The sequence below is a fragment of the Phyllostomus hastatus genome, unplaced genomic scaffold, assembly GCF_019186645.2.
Source record: "Phyllostomus hastatus isolate PE091 unplaced genomic scaffold, TTU_PhHast_1.1 phas_contig_477, whole genome shotgun sequence".
NCBI lineage: Eukaryota > Metazoa > Chordata > Mammalia > Chiroptera > Phyllostomidae > Phyllostomus > Phyllostomus hastatus.
Window position 1 is genome coordinate 4,018,547 of NW_025333889.1, and position 18,582 is coordinate 4,037,128.

Consider the following 18,582-nt stretch of genomic DNA (forward strand, 5'->3'; position numbering starts at 1 on the left):
GGGTGACCTGGCGTTCCCTACCCCTGAAACCGACCGGAACACTGGAGCCAGTATCTTCTGTACTGTAGAGGGCCTCCCAGGGCCCAGCCAGGCACACCCCGCTGGACGGTCAGCAAGCAAGGACGGACCCCGGCCATCTGCTCATCTTCCCCACGCCGGTGCGCCAGGAAACCCGCCCGCCCACCCACCCTCCAAGGAACCACAGGGGACAGGCAGTCAGTTGCACAGCCCGCTCAGCCTCAGGAGTAAAGACGCCGAGCCACACCTAACATTTCTGGGGGTTTTTAAAGCCCCAAATTATTGTCAACCTTGTTCTTAAAAATACTAAATGTGAAAATAAGAATGGATTTTAGAGGAGCAATGGTCCTGTTTCCATACAAACCATCAAGTTTAATGCACAAACACAAACACACGGAAAAAGAAGACAGAAGACTCTAGAATGATTCCATTTATGCTACTTTGATGAAGAGTGGCTTTCAGGTTTTTTGACTATGGCCCTCAGATGACCCTCGGGAACACATCAAACCCCATCGTGAACAAATGTGCAAATATTTAACGAGCTAATACTCGCCCTCCAATAAAAACGCAGACCTTTTTCCTAATCTTTCTTAAAAACAAACAAACAAACAAACAAACAAAAAAACACCTGGCTGGCGTAGCTCAGTGGATTGAGCTCGGGCTGTGAACCAAAGTGTTGCAGGTTTGATTCCCAGTCAGAGTACATGCCTGAGTTGCAGGCCACGGCCCCCAGCAACCGCACATTAATGTCTCTCTCTCTCTCTTTCTCCCTCCCTTCCCTCTCTAAATATAAATAAATAAAATCTTTTAAAAAAATACAAAAAAAAACCCCACAAGGGTTTTTGGCAACCGGCTAGTTTAATTTCACAATCTACTAAAACGTGTTGAAAAACACTGAACTAAAAAGGATCAAATAGACCTGTTTTGTAGAAAAAGCAACTTGTGGCAATCCTGTGTTAACAAGATCCACGTAAATCTGCTCAAGAATGCTGGCCTGTTTAGAAAATGCGGCCCTGCTGGCTGGAGAGAATCTGGCCGGGTGACCGGCCTTAAGCAATCCTTCTAGATTACAGCATCTTACTAATGCTAGCCCTTTAAGGTGGGTAGGTCCCTACCTTAAAAAAGAAAAAAAAAAAAGGTTTTATTTACCGTCTTTTGCCATGTATAACGTGCACCCACAATTTGGGCCAAAAATTTCAGGGAAAAAAAAGAATGTTTTGTTTAAATTTTTTAATTCAAATTTTCATTCTAAATTTAGATACTTGTTTTTTGTATTATCATATTCCAGGTATTTTTTTGCAAACAGATATTGCTATTGCTTTCTAGAGTTACGCTTTTAACACATAAACATAAATACAAGAATTAAAAACATTTATATAGATACAGAATTAGTACTGCCCATGCATAATACACATCCTTATTTTTCCCTAAAAAATTTGGGCAAAAAGCGTGCATTATACGCAGCAAAATATGGCATCTGGCTTCCGAAATTCCCATCTGAAAAGAGCTGCCAGAACTGGAGCGCAGGGGCAGGACCTGGTTTGCTTCTGAATCAGAGAAGTGACAACTGAACTGAGACTCACATCGACCAAGGGATACACACAGATGACACAGGACGGTTCCAGGATACCTTATCTCATGCCTGTTGGGTATGTCCGGCTTCTCCGCCTGTAGCTTCTGGGCCAGCACTGAATGAAGATCCGACTTTTCCAGCAACTTGTTATCTACCAAGAAAAGGGGGGGGGGATGGAAAATCAGGTTATTTATTATATAATCTCATACACACTTTTTTTACTACTTACTATCTTATCAAGATTTGGACAAAAAGGAACTCCAGAAGACTGGGTAGGTTTCACTTTTATCAGGTATCAAAGTACTAAGTACTGTACTTTGTCACCAATTACATCGATTATCCAAAATCCAGAAACACATGCTCTTCAGATGCTGCTTGCCCTCGGCACGGGCAGCCTGGCCAGCCCGGCCAGAGGACCCTACGCAAACAACCCTGCGAGAACGTTCTCCCCAGTGAAGGCAACCTACTCCCACAGTGGCCTGTTTCTACCTTGCAAGTGAAAAATAACATACCAGAACACGAGGGAAGAACGAAACACTATGCACCGCTCAGCAACACAGGAGAACTGTGCCTATTGCTACACTTGGGCAATTGGATTTTCAAACCAGGGCCCTGGGGATACAGACATGAGTGAGAGCTCGAGTGTCCCGGGGTGGGTGTGGGGGCGTCCACGTATACAAAGGAAGAGAAGAGTGATCCTTTACTGGTCTTCTCCGACAGTGTCACAGCTGAAGATGACGGCCCCGGCGGGAGGACCGACCAGCAGCGCTGTCTGGGAGGTGGCTGGAGACAACGGCTGGAGCCAGCACAGAGGGGGCAGGATGAGAAATTCAGACCTTTCTTAAGCGGCGATGGGGAAGAGCCAGTGACACGAACAGATATTTAGTAGCAGGAGGTCAAAGACCCCCTGAGGTCCCTTGCCCAGGCAGCCGTGCGGAAGATGCTGCTGTGGCGGGGAGTGCCTTAGCGGGGGGCTCAAGGGAGAAAACTAGTTCCCTGTCTGGACATCACAAACGTGACAGGGACCACAGTGCAGGAGCTCAAAAGAAAAGCCAGGGCTAGAAATGCCAGGCACACAGGGGACCGGCAAGATCAGATGCGGGCGGGGCGGGCACCAGAACCAGAAAGTGACCACGGGAAACTCGGAGAAGAGCGACCTTTGGTGGGGGCTGTCGCAAACCCTCCGAGTCAGAGACTGTAGCTGCTCAAAAACAAAACTCGGTAGGGCTGGTGCTAGTGACTGTTCACGAAGGAAGAGCTTCTTTCTTCTCTTACGGTCTGGAGTTGCACTGCTCCCTCACACCCGAAAGTGGAGTTCCTGGGCAGAAACAGAACACTCCCCTGATCTACGTTCGCTGAAGGAGCGAGCTCGGCGGAACAGGGCCGCGCTTCCCGCCTGGGGTGCTCGCCAGCACCGAGCACCTTCCACAGGTCGCACCGGAGCTGGGGGCCCTGTGATCACGTCAGGTCTTTCAAGGACGTGAGGTATTTGGGAGGCATCCTTCCTCCAAGTTGTCCTCACCAAAGAGACGGATGGAGGTGGCAGGACCACGCCGCCTGTCCGCCAGCTCCTTTTCATCTTTGTCTTCAGGCTCAGGGGCGGGGCCTGGACAGGAGACCCGGGCAGCCGGGCAGTGAGGGCTGACACGCGGAAGGCTGGGCTGCGGACCGTCGGCGGTCCTTGCTCTCCTGCCCCTCCCAGCCGCTCAGGTGCACCCAGCTCTTCAAAGGTGCGTTCCCTCTCCAAGACTGACCTGTCCTGGTATGTGACATCCTTGCGCCCCACCATGGTGTCCATTTTAAACTGCAGAAGGACATTCACACTGTGCCGACGTGATTACAGGCACCTTCCACTTACAGACTATTATGCTCATGGCTTCCAAGCACACTCACAGCCTTGATTTTATGGAGCAGGAAGAGCAAGCTTCACCCCCATTGTATAGATGCAACAGCAAACCAGACTCAGAAAGGCCAGCGGAAAAAATGGCCAGCAAGGGGTGGAGTCAGATCTCCAACTCATTTTGACTTTCAATGTGTATGAGCTTTTAAAGAACATTCAATAAACACCTGATGGCCTGAATTAACTTAACCAAAGAAGGAATCACATTCGAATGAGAGGGCTGCCTGTGCTTCTGGTAACAAACAGCACCGGTCAGGGGGCTGCCATCCCTCTTCCTTCCTGTCTTTGTTAGGAGGATGGGCTCAGCGAGAAGGCACCCTTTCTTGGGGGAACCCAATGAAATAAGCAAAGGCACGTTAGAAGCCATCAAATTGGGTTCAAATCTAGGCTCTGCCATTAACCTGCGGGACTGCCACCCCAGAGAGACGCCTCAAGGGTAAAAAGGACAATGGGGCCTGCTTCACAGAATTTTCAGGAAAATTAAGTAAAACAGTACCTGCCAAATGTTCACCACAGGACTCAAACCTAAAAATTACTTGCAGAGCATTAAAAAACATACTGAGGCCATGTCCTAGCCCTCTATACTGCTGTTTAGTTAGTCTGGGGTGTGGCCTGGGCTTTGTAATTTTATTTAAAAGCTCCCCCAGGTGACTCTAATGTACAGGTGGGTTTGCGAACCGGCACAATCAGAATTCAACAAAGGGCAACTACTATTACCGTGAACCTCATCAAGCAACACAGCGGGAGGCACGCATCAGGCTGACCTCAAGGGCTGGATGAAACCGTGGGACCGAAGTGTGCCCACTTCTCATCTCAAAAGCGTCACCAGTTTGAGTAAAACTGGAGAAACCGGGAGCCAGGAAACGCTCATTAAAACGCATCTAAGGGTGCAAACGTTTTCGTGCTCAAATTGCCGCGGGTGTGGAAGAAAACCACCTCTTTCGTACGGAAGTTTTCACTAACAGTAAGTGCTATGATGTCCCAACTTTAACGTAAGTGAAGACTCGAAATGTGCAACAGCCACAGAACACCAAAGTGGAATAAGGGCAAGAGGCGTGCAGAATCAAAGGCCAAACATTTCAATGGCACTCAGAAGACGATGTTGACTGCGCGAGTTAATGCGAGTCGGCGTCCGTTTCTGGAGCCTGCCTATTTAAGGGCACGAGCACTGGGCGAGCTGCTGGGATTTCCAAACACAAACGTGAACCGTGCCCGCCTACGAAGAGAACACAACTCAGTAAGGGAAACCATGCACGGTCACACCCAAGGGTAACGTGGAAGAAACAGAACGCTTTATTCTAAACAAAAGGTCCGGGGCTCTGATGGCGCGCGGCGCCGGGGCCCCGGCCTCCGCTGCGCGCTGGCGCCCCACGTGCCTCTGCAGGGCCCGTCCGCCCGCCCGCTCCCGGGGCCCGCCCGCCGCTCACACTGCAGGATGATCTCTTCGAATGCCTGCCTCTGCAGCCGGTCCCGGCGCCTCAGCTCCTCGGAGATGTGGCGCTTCCAGCGGGGGAAGTCGGCGGCGCGGAGGGCCGACGACATGATGCACGCTGCCCCGCGCCTCAGCGCCGCCGATCCGAGCGGGGGCTGGCGGCCGTGGCCCGCAGCATGAGGCGACCAGCGGGCGCGGGAAGGCGGGCAGCCGCACCGCTCACCTACAGCAGCAGGCCGCCCCCGCCGCCATCCGGCACCGTCTTCCGGCTCCTGTCGGAAATGGTTTTGGCCAGAGCCGGAAGACCCGCCTCCCCCCTGACGTCATACTCCACACGCACGCACGTGGTCAGCGCCGGCGCAGGACGCTAGTTAATGACACCCTCCCGCGGCCGGAAGCGCTGCGGGGACAGAGGCGGCCGCTGGGAGGCGTTGGGTCTTCACGGTGGCTCAGCTGTGGTTGGAAAGGAGGCAGGAAAGAGGCCGCATCCGCCTGCCTGCATACGTTTCCTTTGCTTTTCAACCGCGTTTTACATTTTCTTTCTTGGTCTGCCTCCCTTTGCTTTATCTCCTTAGTTTACGAGCAGAAGTGGGGGCTGCTCCCCACGTAGTAGCTGCTTGACTGTGGACGAGTGACAACCTTCCCAAAGCCTCCAACCTGCAAAACGGGGACCGCAATGATACCTACCCTACCCAGGGCTGTCATGGGGATTAAAAGAAGTGACCTATAGAATGCAATTAGCACTGCGCCTGGCACATGGCAAGCCTCACTCGTTCTAGAAACGCAATATCCTTGCAAGGCCTGCCCACTGTCTGGCTGCTTCAGCGAGGGCATCCCCGCACCCCAGACCTTGGAAACAGGATTTTTATTTTTTCTTACAATGAAGAAAGGAAATGCAAAGAACAGTTCGAAAAGGGGTGAATCAATTGGTTACATTAATCATCATGGCCTAATATAATAGTCAATGGGTCCTTAGAAAGTAATCTAAAGGTCAAGATACAAACAGGACTTTGAAAGAGGACAAGGCCAGTTTGCCAGATGTTGAAACGTGAGATGGAAGACACGGGCTGTGGAGGAAGTGGCGTCCGTTAGCTCCTAGCAGGGAATACCTCAGTCTGTCGTAGAATCATCTGAACCTCACCCCAAGGTAGTGACCTCAGTACATGGAAATAGAACTGGACACAGTGGGAGGCCAGAGGAGAGGGAAGGACTGTCAGACACTGGCTGCGTTTCCAGTGTGTCTCCAGTCCAGAGGAAGACCCTTCAGCCACAGATAAGACGGCCTTTCCTCTTCCAAGGAGCCCAAGAGTAGGACAGTCAGGCTTCTAGTGCTGTCGCAAAAGATACTTTGTCGGCAGCTAGTACTGAGTGATCTGAACTTGAGGGAAGGACTGTGGAGATCAGAAAGAAACAGGACTTCCTCACACGCCGGAGAAAATGAAGCAGGTTGTGTAGGTCTGAATGTGAGAGTCATACCAACCTCGAAAGCCCAGAGCATCCCATAGCATCAGATCTTGACAGTTGAACTTGCTAATTTTCCAGACACGATGATGATGAAAATATGTTAATAAATTTGCAGAACCAGCAATTGCATTTGCAGAAACTGATGCCGAGAATTATTTGGACTAATATCCATGCAGAGAAAACCATAGAAAAAGTGGAAAGGCTGAAAACAACCTATATTTCCAACAATAAGAGGTAAATTGCTGTATTTTATTGTCTCAAAACAAGTTCATAATAAAAGCAATATGTATTCTAAATCCAATTTATGTAAAATAAATGCATCCCTGGCAAAAAAATGTATAATGACCAGAAGATATAATTTCTAAACTAAGCACACCTAGCTACGCTACGTCTGCCCTCTCCCTAAGTCGGCAGCTTGGTGTGGTGCACACGGCAGCGGCAGCAGCATTGTCGCTGGTCCCCCGACTCCCTCCTCCCCACTGTGTTCTCTCCCGCATCCAGGCCTCTGGGTGTCCTGCGCTCCTGCCGGCCACACTCTCCCCTCTGCCTTCGTGGAGTTACTTTCTATGAGCTAATTCTCAGCTCAGGAATCACTGCCTCATAACCTGTAGAAAACGGACCCCCACAACTAGGTCAGATCTCCCTGCCGTCCACGCACTTTCCTTTACAGCACGCACCACACTTGACCTTCACACTCGTGTATCTCAGTACTTGATGAAAGTGTGTTTCTGCCCACTCGGCCGTCGGCTCCACGGGGCACGAACTAGTTCTGTTTTTGCTCACCGTGAGAACTCCAGCAAGAGAGTGTAAAGCTTTCTGCATATTAAATGCTCAGGAAATGCTGTTTAATCAATGAATGGGATATAGGAAAATACTAACAGTATTGTCTCTGAGCAGTGGCATTGCTAGCGATTTTTGTTTGTTACATGTATTTTCTCTGCCTTGTGTACATTTTCTACTTGTCATACATTATTCATGTACTACATCTGCATGAAAAAGTCACAGAAATGAACCTGTATTTGTTGATAAAACCATTTATACAGCAGGGTGGTGGGCTCTGCGGAAGATAACTAATAAGCACAAAACTTCCGAGTGTTCCACTTATTGCAACCATTCGGGTCCTCCCAACAGCTGTTTTCAGTGGGATCGTTGTGAGCTACTGTTGGCCGCTTCACCCTCATTTACGGCTGAAGAATACGAGGCAGGAGAGGTTCGGTGAATTGTCTGAGGGCACCAGGCCAGTTAGCAGCAAGACCCGGGCTCAAACACAGGTCATTTGACTCGAGCATCTGTGCCCTTGACCACCTCCCTCCGTCGTCCAGTCTCTGTTTCAGCGGACAGTGCAGTTTGGCTCACCCAGAGCACGTGCAGCAGCAGGACTTGTAAAGAGATGTACTAGTTCCTAAGTTAGTCGATAGGGAGGGCATCCTGGTGAAGAGCAATACAAGCATTAGAGTGAAATTCACCTTTTTCAGAGAAAGTCCCTGTTATCCCCTCTACATATCGGCAGCCAAGTGGCTGGAACAGTAAACCGCCAGAGGGCTCGACATCTAGCGATCTGGGACCCGATCCCTGGCTGGCCGGTCTCCCAGACACTGCTGCCCTCCCCTACTGGGAATAACAGCGAATGTGTATTGAGTGAGTTCCACGTGCCAGGCACTGTGCTCTTCGTGGATTGACTCGCTTAGTTCTCACAACACAACCATGTAGCTACTCTTGATGGTTCCCCTTACAAGTGAGGAAACTGACACATAGAAGTCAAGTCACTTGCGCGATGTCACAGAGTCAGAGCGCTCAGGTTCAGCAGAGGAAGACGGGCGGGAACCCACCCATTCCACCACGCTCTGCACTGCGTGTCGGGGCGCCGGGGTATGGCTGTTTTCCTAGGACACTAGTATCAGAAGGCTTTGGCTGCCAACCACATAAATGCAGTTCGAGCTTCCTGAAGGGCGGGGGCGGGGGGATTGTTGACAAGCGTGTGGGCTGCTGCCCAGAGTTCGCAGCAGGGATGGGGCCGGGCACCAGCACCGGGGAACCGGCACACGGATCCCGTCAGAGTGCTCGGCCCTTTGCACCTGCGGCCCTCGGTACTGCCGCCCCCTTTCCCCCTTGTCTCACCACCCCCGCTCCTTCTGTTTCCCGCCCTGATGGTGAAAGGCAGCGGTTCCTCCAGCAGCTCCTCAGCACAAGCGAGCCGCAGACCACGCGGGCGTCTCTAAGCCCCAGCTCCCAGTTCCTGGCAGAGACCAATGGGCCAGCCAGTGCCCATGTCTAACTATCCCAGCAAAGGGGAAGGGTCGGTCTTCCAGGACGGTTCCTTCTGGATGGAGGGGAAGGGACAGTTCCCAGAAGAAGGGAGATGTAGGACCCGTCTTTTGTTCAGACTGCCCAGCTCCCACCCCCCACAACTTTCATCAACAGATCCCACGATCCTGGCTACAACGGTGACATTTCCCACCCCTCTGAGCAACAGACTGGTCCCAGGGGTGGTCACAGGAAGCCTCGCTCATCCCTGTCCCCCACAGGAATGTCAAAAGTGGATCTGGGAGGGCGGAGCCCTTTTCCTCCTTTGGCTGGGACACCTGAGTCTGTGCATCAGGATCCACTAGTATTCCCGTCCCCTCCCGTGTCTCATGAACTTAGTCTGAAAAAACACACTGCAAGTAGAGACAAGAAACTAAGAATCCTGGTAGTGTTAGAGTCCCTGGATCCAGCCATTCCTGAAAGTAACACAGCCCTATTCTCCCCCTAGTCTGGTTACATGAGCCAGCACTTCCCTGTGTGTTACTGAAGCGGGTTTCCGTCGGGTTTGTATGTTCACTGGCCACCCAATAACCCTGACTAATACGGCAGGCAAGCCCTAGAAGCCCTAGGAGACTAGGGCTGACCAGACAGAATGGTCACATCCCCCTGGTGGTCACTCAGTAGGGGCCTTCCACTTTAAAATCTCAGCACGAGGGAGAATGTCAACCCCCAGCTCTTCTCACCGAGGACTTGACGTGTTACCCAGCAACACGTTCCCAAACTTCTCGGGAAAAGTTTCTGGATCTGAGATCCCATGAACTTCTGTGTAAGCTAAACTCTCTCCTGAATAACAGTATCCGTCGGTAGAGAAAAGTTTAGCAACCCCAAAGTAGCAAACAGCAATATTAGAATTAGACCCGAGATAGTAGAAAGCACTGCTGCCGTACGTTAGAAGTATTTTCTCTTTCCCCCTACACAGAGAGCGAAGGGACACCATCTCAGGCAGCACTGTTGGCTGTTCGCATGACTCACGAGGCATTCATAGCTCTGCAGGGCGTCTAGCCAACACGGCGTTCTCTGCAGCAGGACCACGGAGAAAGCACGTGGGACAGGGTTGCGAACAGACAGATAAATATCTTGCATGGCAGGAGGCACGCTTGTTTGCTGAAGTATCCAGTAGACACCAAGTGCAACCCAGGTTCTAGGTCGGGAGTAGGGGCTTCTCAGAGCGGAGGGAAAAGGGTCTTGCTGTGCCCTGGCATCACTGGGGAGGTGACAGCCCCTCACATCACAGGGTGGGGCTCGGCCTGCCTGTCCCCGGTGCCAGACCGAGGGCCCGGGGGACCGGTGAAATCGTCCTTCCTCCTCCTCAGCAGCCCCAAGTTCCTGGTTGTGATTTCACAGCATCTCCGAGACCAGTGGGTGGGAATTCGCTTTACTCTGGGCGACTAAACAGCCCCATTCCGTGAATTTTCCAGGGAAGGGAGGTCGGGGCAGGTGTCTCTAGGGGGCGGGCGGGGGAACCTCTGCCGCGGAGCCGCCAGCTCCAGAAACTGAAACTGCAGGCACCCTGTTAAGCAGCTTCCCCATTTACAAACGAAAATGAAAAGAAAAAAAATACCTTCAATTCCATTTCTGGTGAGACTTGTTTCATGGTTAAATAAAGCTGTTTAAAAAAAAAAGTGAATGCCTTTTGTGAAAAAATAAAGCATTTGTTATTGATGATTCCATGCTGGTTGACACAGAACAGGTACCTACTTGTGGTTGATTTTTACCGAGTGACGTGCAAAGGGAAAGAGTATCATAAGAAGCCAGAGCATCTTTTCATAGGTTGTTTTAAACTTCTGAATTTTGAAAATAAAATGGTCATTAACATGACTGCAGGCTAACAGGCACGTACAGAGGGAAGTTGTGGAAATTACTGGAAATATGAATCCACGGCAACCGTACATGAAACGAGCCGTCCCAGCTGAGACACCGAACGCCGGTGCTCTGTGTGTGGGTCCACAGGGTCAGTGTGACAAAAGTCATCCTTGTGTGTGCACGCACACACACAGAGTGTTTTCTGAAATCTGCCCCTGCTGCAGTCGGCTTTGGTGTCCCAGCCGGAATAGTTTGCATATTTTGATTCTAGGTTCGGGTTCATTATCTGACTCACGGGCAAAGCCGGGTTACATAAAGAAAACCCGTGCAAATGGCCCTTCGGCCTGAGTTCATGAAATGTCTTTGACAGAGCGAATGGCCTTTCATCACACAGTCACCTGGGGGCTTGTGAAAGGCCTGAGGGCCTGAAAACACGTCTGTCCTCGGGGGGCGCCATTTCTCAGTAGACTGGCTTTACAGAAGCGGTCCTTGTGAAGGAGAGTTAGTCCAAAGGGAAGTTGGGAGGGACTCTCACCAGCCCACCTCCCTCCCCCTGCCGCGCAGTGCTGCCTAACCCCCTGCGGCTGTTTTCCGAAGGCTTCCCCCGTCCCCAGTGTCAGATTATTTTTTGGTAGAACAGGGGCTCCAGCAGGGCCCTGACCGCCGAGGCTGAAAGACTAGGAAGATAGCAAAGTCTCCGAATACACCCAGCCGCGCAGCTGTCCGTGGGCCTCCCCCACGTGGACATGTCCACGCATGGTGTAGAATGTTCGGCACTTTTGGTAACACAATAAGACCCATTTTTTTTCTAGCTTTATAGATGACAATCCTATCTGACTGTTGTTTACATTTGCATTTCTTCTGTAAAACCGAACAGTTTTGCCCCGGCTGGTGTGGCTCAGTGGACTGAGGGCCAGTCTGCAAACCAAGAGTTCTCTGGTTCGATTCCCAGTCAGGGCACAGGCCTGGGTTGCGGGCCAGGTCCCCGGCTGGGGGCGCGTGAGAGGCAACCGATGGATGTTTCTCTCCCTCTCTTTCTCCCTCCCTTCCCCTCCCTAAAAATAAATAAAATCTAAAAAACAGAAAAAAATTAAAAAATAAAATTAAACAGTTTTCCATCTGTTTATTCCTCGTTCATACTCGCTCTCTTCTGGGTAACATCTGCCTAAATCCTTTGCCCATCTGGCCTGAGCCAAGAATCGTCAGCTACCCGTGAGTTGTTTGGGGAGAAGGCTAGGAAGAGGCGATCAAACATATTTTTTTCAGGACTTGTCCTTGACCCCTTCTCTGTAGGGCGGCCAGGACGTGGGTATGGACGTGGGCACTAACCTCTGGGTGTGCACACGTGAGTGAGCACTCTTGATGCTGTGAAAGTCCCTCACTTCGCGTTCTCGAGGCATCATCACGTGTGAGTGCTTCCACGCCTTTGCGTTTCTGCGTCTTTGAAAAGTCCTGCCAAGTGAGGCATTGCCACTGGGTGGCCACGGTTCTCCCAGCCTGAGCCTCCTGGGGGAGAGCAAAGACGAAGCGATTCTGGAAGGGCGAGTCCGAGGCTAACAACAAGCCCTGGGCACAGCAGCCACGCTGGGCAGGGCAGTGTCGAGTGGCCACACGGGGCGCATTAGCCACGCTGCTCTTGTTTGGACCCCAGCATGACATTATTCGTGGGTCCCTGGGGGTGTGGGGGCCCCTCCTGTAGGCCCCAGGACAGCCCGATGGATTGGCTAGCGCCCTTATAAAGGGAAAGGATGGCAATCATTTCTTCGGGGACTTGACCGCCTCCCTTCTGTGGGTCAGGGCTCCTTGGAGACTGAACAATTCAACAAGCGTTTTTTTGTTTGTTTGTTTGTTTGTTTTTTAATTTTACCTTTTAAAAAAGATTTTTACTTATTTATTTTTAGAGAGGGAAAGGAGGGAGAGAGAGAGAGAGAGAGAGAAAGAGAAACATCAATGTGCGGTTGCTGGGGGCTGTGGCCTGCAACCCTGGCATGTGCCCTGACTGGGAATCGAACCTGCAATGCTTTGGTTTACAGCCCGAGCTCAATCCACTGAGCTACACCAGCCAGGGCAACAAGGATTTATTAAGTGCCTGTGCTTGCTAGGCCCTCTTCTAGGTGCTGGGCTCAACCAGTATTTCCATCCCGAAACAGCTTCCATTCCAGTGTGCGAGACAGGCCATTAAAAAACCCAAACACATTAAGGCAGTAAGTCACAAGTGTCCGGGGATGGTGACACTGTGGACAGGAAGGAGAAGTGGAGTGGAGCTCGGGTGCCGGTGAAGGGAGGGGGTGAGGTGTGCCCGTCAGTCGGGCGCAGGGGGCCTCACTGAGAAGGTGAGATTCTAGCGAAGATCGAAGATCGGAGGAGGCGCGGGAGTCAGCCCAGAGGTGCTCCGGGAAAAGAGTGTTCGGGCAGAGGGGCCGCTAGGGCAGGGTCTGGAGCCGGTGCCGTTGGAGCGCACCCAGTCTTCTGTCGCAGCAGCGGGTGGACCAGCTCCCTGTGGTAGTGGGTGTCAGCTGCTGAAAGCTCACCCCGCCCCCCTCTCTGGAGTGTTGCCCTTGCTGACCGGAGCTGCCTTCCCGCCTAGAGAGGCCCGGCAGATGGCCGATGACAGTCGGGAGTGGGCAAAGGTGCCCTGTGCCCTTGCCTCTGAATGGGACACTCTCTGTGACCCAATGTTATGTTCTGGAGCTCCCCAAGGGACAGGCTGAGGCGAGGCTCCACCTGAAACTACCGTTCTGCCTAACTTCCTCCCCAGACCCCCCCTGCCCCCCTGCGCATCCAGCCGGATGCCCGGGTTGAGAGCGTCTCTCCGGTAAGTCTCTCGGAGGAGAAGCCCCGTCCCGGGCTCTGCTGCCCGGGAGCCCAGCCGAGGACGAGGCCCCGAGCTCACCTGGTTTGTCCGAAACCCAGCAGGGGAGCCCTCGCGGCTGAAGCAGGCCCCAGGAAGTGTGTGCAGGCAGACGGATGTGCGCATGCCGTGCGCAAGACCCTGGGGAACCGCAGTCGGCAGCCGAGCACCTTCTGGGGGGCCTGGAGCCGGGGCTGGCAGTGCCACCTCCACAGAAGGGTTGGAAGGCCACCTTCGCAGACAGAGCTTTCTGTCTCCAGCAGGAAAGCGGTCCATTTGCATCTTTCTTGGAAAATTACTGACTCTGCCCACTGTGACCTGGGTTGTGCTCCCTACCCACCCTCCCCGCCCCTCCAAAAAAAATCCATTTGTCAGCCCTGGCTGGTGTAGCTCAGTGGATTGAGCTCGGGCTGCGAACCAAAGCATTGCAGGTTCGATTCCCAGTCAGGGCACATGCCTAGGTTGCAGGCCATGGCCCCCAGCAACCGCACATTGATGTTTCTTTCCCTCTCTTTCTCTCCCTCCCTTCCCTCTCTAAAAATAAATAAATAAAATCTTTAAAAAAAAAAAAAGAAATTTGGTTCTTCCATTAAAAAAAAAAATCCATGTGTCGAATCCCTAAACCCCAGTGGGGCTGTATTTAGAAATAGAGCTTTTAGGAGATAATTCAAGTTCAGTGAGATCCTAGGGTGGGGCCCTAAACCGCTAGAGGGGTCGGTATCCCTTCCTAAGAAGAGTGAGAGGCCCCCTTTCCCTCTCTCTGTGCCGTGTGAAGACTGCGAGGAAACGGTTGTCCATGAACCAACCAGGACGCGGGCCCCCACCAGACACCGAACGGCACTCTGAGCAGACCAGCAAAACCGCGAAACCACCCAGACTGCAAATGTCGGTTTTGAAAGTTCTAGAGTTAGGTTTGTGAGGCTCCCATTTCTGATCCCGTGGGGGGAACAGTTCTCGAAATCTCCCGCCCAGCTCCTGGGGGCCCAGTCGGCTCATCCTGGGGCAGGGACAGAGGGCTGGAGAGCGGGGCGGCGGGGACCGGGGCTCAACTCACGTTTCTGTTTCACGCCTGACTGTAAGAGGGAAGCATTGCGAAAGGTCTGGAGGTGGGGACGGAGGGAGACTTTTCTTGGGATTCTAGTAATTTCCCGTGTAGAATACAGAACGAATCTTTTCTCTTGGATAGAACATTAATTCGGAGAGGTGACTGTTTTTCTTGTTTAATGTAAAACGCTTAACCCACCTTCAGATACCCTGGCAACGTAACCAAACTCTCAACAAACGTCGTTGGAAAGAGCGGCTTTGGAGATCGGAGACGTGGCTGGGAGACGCGGTTTTCTGCCTTTCTCGTGTGACTTTCGCCCAGTTCCCCAACCTCCCAGCCTCTCAGTTTCTTCCTCCATAAAATACACGTAAGACCCAGCCTATGGCGTAGCCAGGATCAAGTAAAGGTCAAGTAAAGGATGCATATGACCGTGAGCTCTCGTTCGGCCCAAAGGCACGTGGTGCGAGACCCTGCGCAGTCCCTGAGGCTGGTGACCTGGCGATTTTCATGAGTTTATCTTGCTCGTGATCGGTTGTCACGTGGTCAGGTCAAGAGAAGTTCAAGAGCACAAAGAACATTCCCGGATCCCGGGTACACACCTTCCTCCAGGCCAGCGCTGAGGGGGATGCGGGGGTGGGGAGTCTGCTCCCGGGTAAGGGGATGGGCAGGTACCAACAAGGGAGAGGGAACTCCTGCAGGAAAAGTGGACGAGTTGGTCCCCAGTAGCTACATCGGTGTCCTCTGGGGAGTTCTTCAAAATGCCTGTCCCGGGTTTCACCTTACGCCACCCTCAGAACGACTGAGTCAGATTCTCCGTGGGTGGCCCGGAACCTGCATTTCTAAGTGGGCTCCTTGGGTGAGCCCATGGATACAGAATCCTGAGAAGCGTTGGCCTAGAGCTGGTTCGGATTTTACAGCCCCTCGCAGGCCACTAGACTTCATACCCAAGTTTTAAGCAAATGTTTTGAACGGCTTACTTGAACAGCTTGCGGTTCAAATTTATTTCCCATAACAAGCAGAATTCGTAGGCTATTTATTGGCAAAAAAACAAAAACAAAACCCTGGAAGCTTATTATATGTCCTCAAGGATTAGTAATTACGTTACGTAAAATATTCCTCAACTCACATATTATCACATACTCATGTCCAATTAGGGTGATTTAAGATGAACAATTAGAAACCCTTTTTACCTGCATTCACTGACAGTCTGTTAAGTAGATTAGGGAAGACTCACCGTGGAAGATTCTGGGCATAATCAAGACGGTTGCATGGTGAAGTCTGATTTTTGTTTTGCTGCCTGGAGCTCCGATGCCCAGAGGCACAGCCAATTAAATGTAACGGGTGCATGTTGCAGCGAACAGAGAGCAAAGGTTCACTTAAATTTAGCCTTCTGACTTCATTAAAAAATTGTATTCCAGCCCCCAGAACACGCTGTGCAGAAGAAACCAGGGAATGACACAGAACAATCCCTCTGTCTCGGGAGTCTATATTTAGAGTCATCTCCGAGTGCTTCTGCACCACGAGGGCTGTGCGCGCAGGATTTTCCTTCTCAGGATGCTGCACGGTGAACCAGGACCAAACATTTAGGATGGCTAGTTTTACTAGTTTTTGTTACTACCCTGTTGTCCAGGGGTACGGTGCCAACGAGACAGAGCAGGTGAGAAGCCTGTGGCCCGTACGCCGCCGGACGCACAGTAATTTTCCGAAACGGATGAAACGCCGCATCTCAGGATGGCGCTCACCGGTCTTCGCAGGCAGGACCAGAGCCCTGTCCCCCCGAGAAAGGCTTGCTCAAGAAGCTTCTGGGTACAAACTGAAGTGCCGCTCTGTGTGGATCATGGTTTTTACTCTGCAGGGATTACCTCCGGGTGTGCTGTTTAGTGTATTTTTGACCTTCTTGCGCAGGGCAGAGGAGGTGAGTGACCTCAGCTCATCGGTGATAAAGTCAGCACTGGAACCCAGCACGGCCCCCAACCAGTCCTCCGCTCCAACCCTTGCACTGCTTTGCTTCCTTTGTATGTGAGTCACGTGGCCAGCCCTTTGAGAAACATTTCCCCCGAAGGTAAGCCACTGACCTCCAGCCGAAGGAGCTGGAAAGCTCGTTGAAATTCAGATTCCTAGGCACCACCCAGACCCAAGGGATCCACCACTCTGGCGGGCCTGGAATCTGCATTCTCACCAGTTCTCCAGGGGATGCTGTCACGCAGCGAAGTGCCAGTGCCACTCCTTTAGAGGGACCACCGCAGCTGCCCTTCATGCCTTTACAACCCAGCGGTGGACACTGGGACCCGTGAAGCCAAAGCAAAGACTCCCATTCACTTCCGCGTGGTCGGCAGTGACACGCGGACCCCAGGCTGGCTTCCACCTGGCGCTCAGTGCACTTTGGAACCATCCTGCGTGGGGATCAGGTGCTGTTTACTCGAGGGACCGAAGCCTCGTATTAACAGAAGCGAAACATAATTAGAAAAATCTGTCACAAAAACCACCCTGCTTTCTAAGCCAAGTACAAATTACCCTGGAGTAAGTCATGCCAAGAATCCCGCTTCATTAGCTCGTGCAATTAAGAATGGCTGTCATGCCAATGGCTGTCAGCGTGTGTTTCTCCTAATTGTTTGGACATGTGGTCCCCCTGACATCTCTTCCTCCCAGTGCGTGTGTAGTTTGAAAGAGCGCCATCGACCATAACGGGCAGTCTTCGTTTTTCTTCATTCGCCCACTCGCCTCCCCATCCATTCTCTGCCCTCCCCAGCATGTCCGCGTCCGGAGGCTGACCCCTAGGGACAGTATCACCACCTGGGCTCCCTTGCTCTCTGGCCTCCGGTTGGGTTGGACCAATAGGAAGAACCAGAGGGGAATAAAGGGCCGGGAGAACAGGGAGGTCGAGGTATCTCCAATGCACACCTTTCTGTTCTTGGTTTCCTCTGTGGCCGCAGCTGCCGGCAGGGGCCCCTCTTTCTGGCTCCAGCTCCCGCCGCCTTAGGTAGCAGCAGCCTCGCCCTCTCAGATCTAAGGGAGCGGATGGCTTCCCGCTGGGTAGTTCTCCTATGTCTGCCTGCGCCTCTGTAGATAGTCTTCTCATGAGGTCCTCCCTTGAGCGTGCCTGTTGCCTATACGCGCAGGTGCATCTGTTTATACTGATGGTTACGTGCACACAAAGGTGTCTAGTCTACCTAAATTACTGGGTTAATCTGCAAATACATGATGGTCTGTCCAGAAGGTATCCATCCATGTAATAAGAAAAATAGAGATTTATTAAAGAAGCTACAAGATACAAGAAACATTGTACAGAGAACAATGATGCCTCAGTCCCCTTCAAAGTAGGCCCCTGGGGACCTCACACAGTTCTCCCAATTGCCATCAGCTGCCCTGTTGTATTTTCCTGAATCTCATACCAGGGGTGTCAAACTCACTTTCACTGGGGGCCACATCAGCCTCGAGGTTGCCTTCAAAGGGACAAATGTAACTTTAGGACTGTATAAGTGTAACTACTCCTTAACTAGGGTCCAGGAGCTTGGCATTGCCGCTGGGTAGAAACAAGGTGCTGAGCTGGATAAAACCAGGTAGAAGGCTGGATTCGGCCCACGGGCCTTGTGTGTGCCACCTGTGTCACAGATGGCCTAAAACCCCATCCCTTTCAAAGGTGATTTTAGTTTTGGAAAAAGCTAGAAGTCACAGAGCCCCAAATCTGGACTGTAGGGGGGCTGAGTCACCTGGGTGATTTGATGTTTCACCAAAAAACTCTGCATGAGATGTGATGTATGAGCAGGCACGTGGTCGTGATGAAGCTGCCAATCACCAGCTGCCCATAGCTGTGGCCTTCCGAGTCATCCAGATAATTTCCACAGAGGAACGTTTAAGTTAAGGCAAAATTTGATGCAGATTTGTTGCTGTGCTCGCTCAGTCATTTTGGATGTGACGGCCACATCCTCACACAGTGGCACGTACCGCCCCCACCGACTAGTACAGTGAAGTCGTCATTGTTCACACATGCGCAGTCCAGTCCACTCTCCCTGGCTGCCAGGTTACTTCAACATCGTGCAAACGGTTCTCGTTATGTTCACAACGAATGGGCTTTTTCTAGACAGACCTCGTATATATGCACAAATCCATACACACACACACATATACATGGAAATATTAAAGGTGACTGTCTACCCCTCCTACCTTCCCTAGGACAAAAGACTTACTGCTG

At 51.8% G+C, this 18,582-nt stretch overlaps 1 protein-coding gene across 3 annotated transcripts in view; it reads right to left on the reverse strand.

The window, feature by feature from the left end:
* The window catches only part of ATG16L1 (autophagy related 16 like 1), a 33,605-nt gene extending 28,416 nt beyond the window's left edge, over positions 1 to 5,189 (reverse strand). For all 3 annotated transcript variants that reach the window (XM_045845722.1, XM_045845721.1, XM_045845720.1), the window contains exons 1-2: positions 4,919 to 5,189; positions 1,649 to 1,742 (exon numbers count right to left, since the gene is read on the reverse strand). In XM_045845722.1, coding sequence (XP_045701678.1) covers positions 1,649 to 1,742; positions 4,919 to 5,033 — 209 coding nt within the window. In that variant the 5' untranslated portion in view covers positions 5,034 to 5,189. The remainder of the gene's footprint in view (positions 1 to 1,648; positions 1,743 to 4,918) is intronic.
* Positions 5,190 to 18,582: the final 13,393 nt, after the last annotated feature.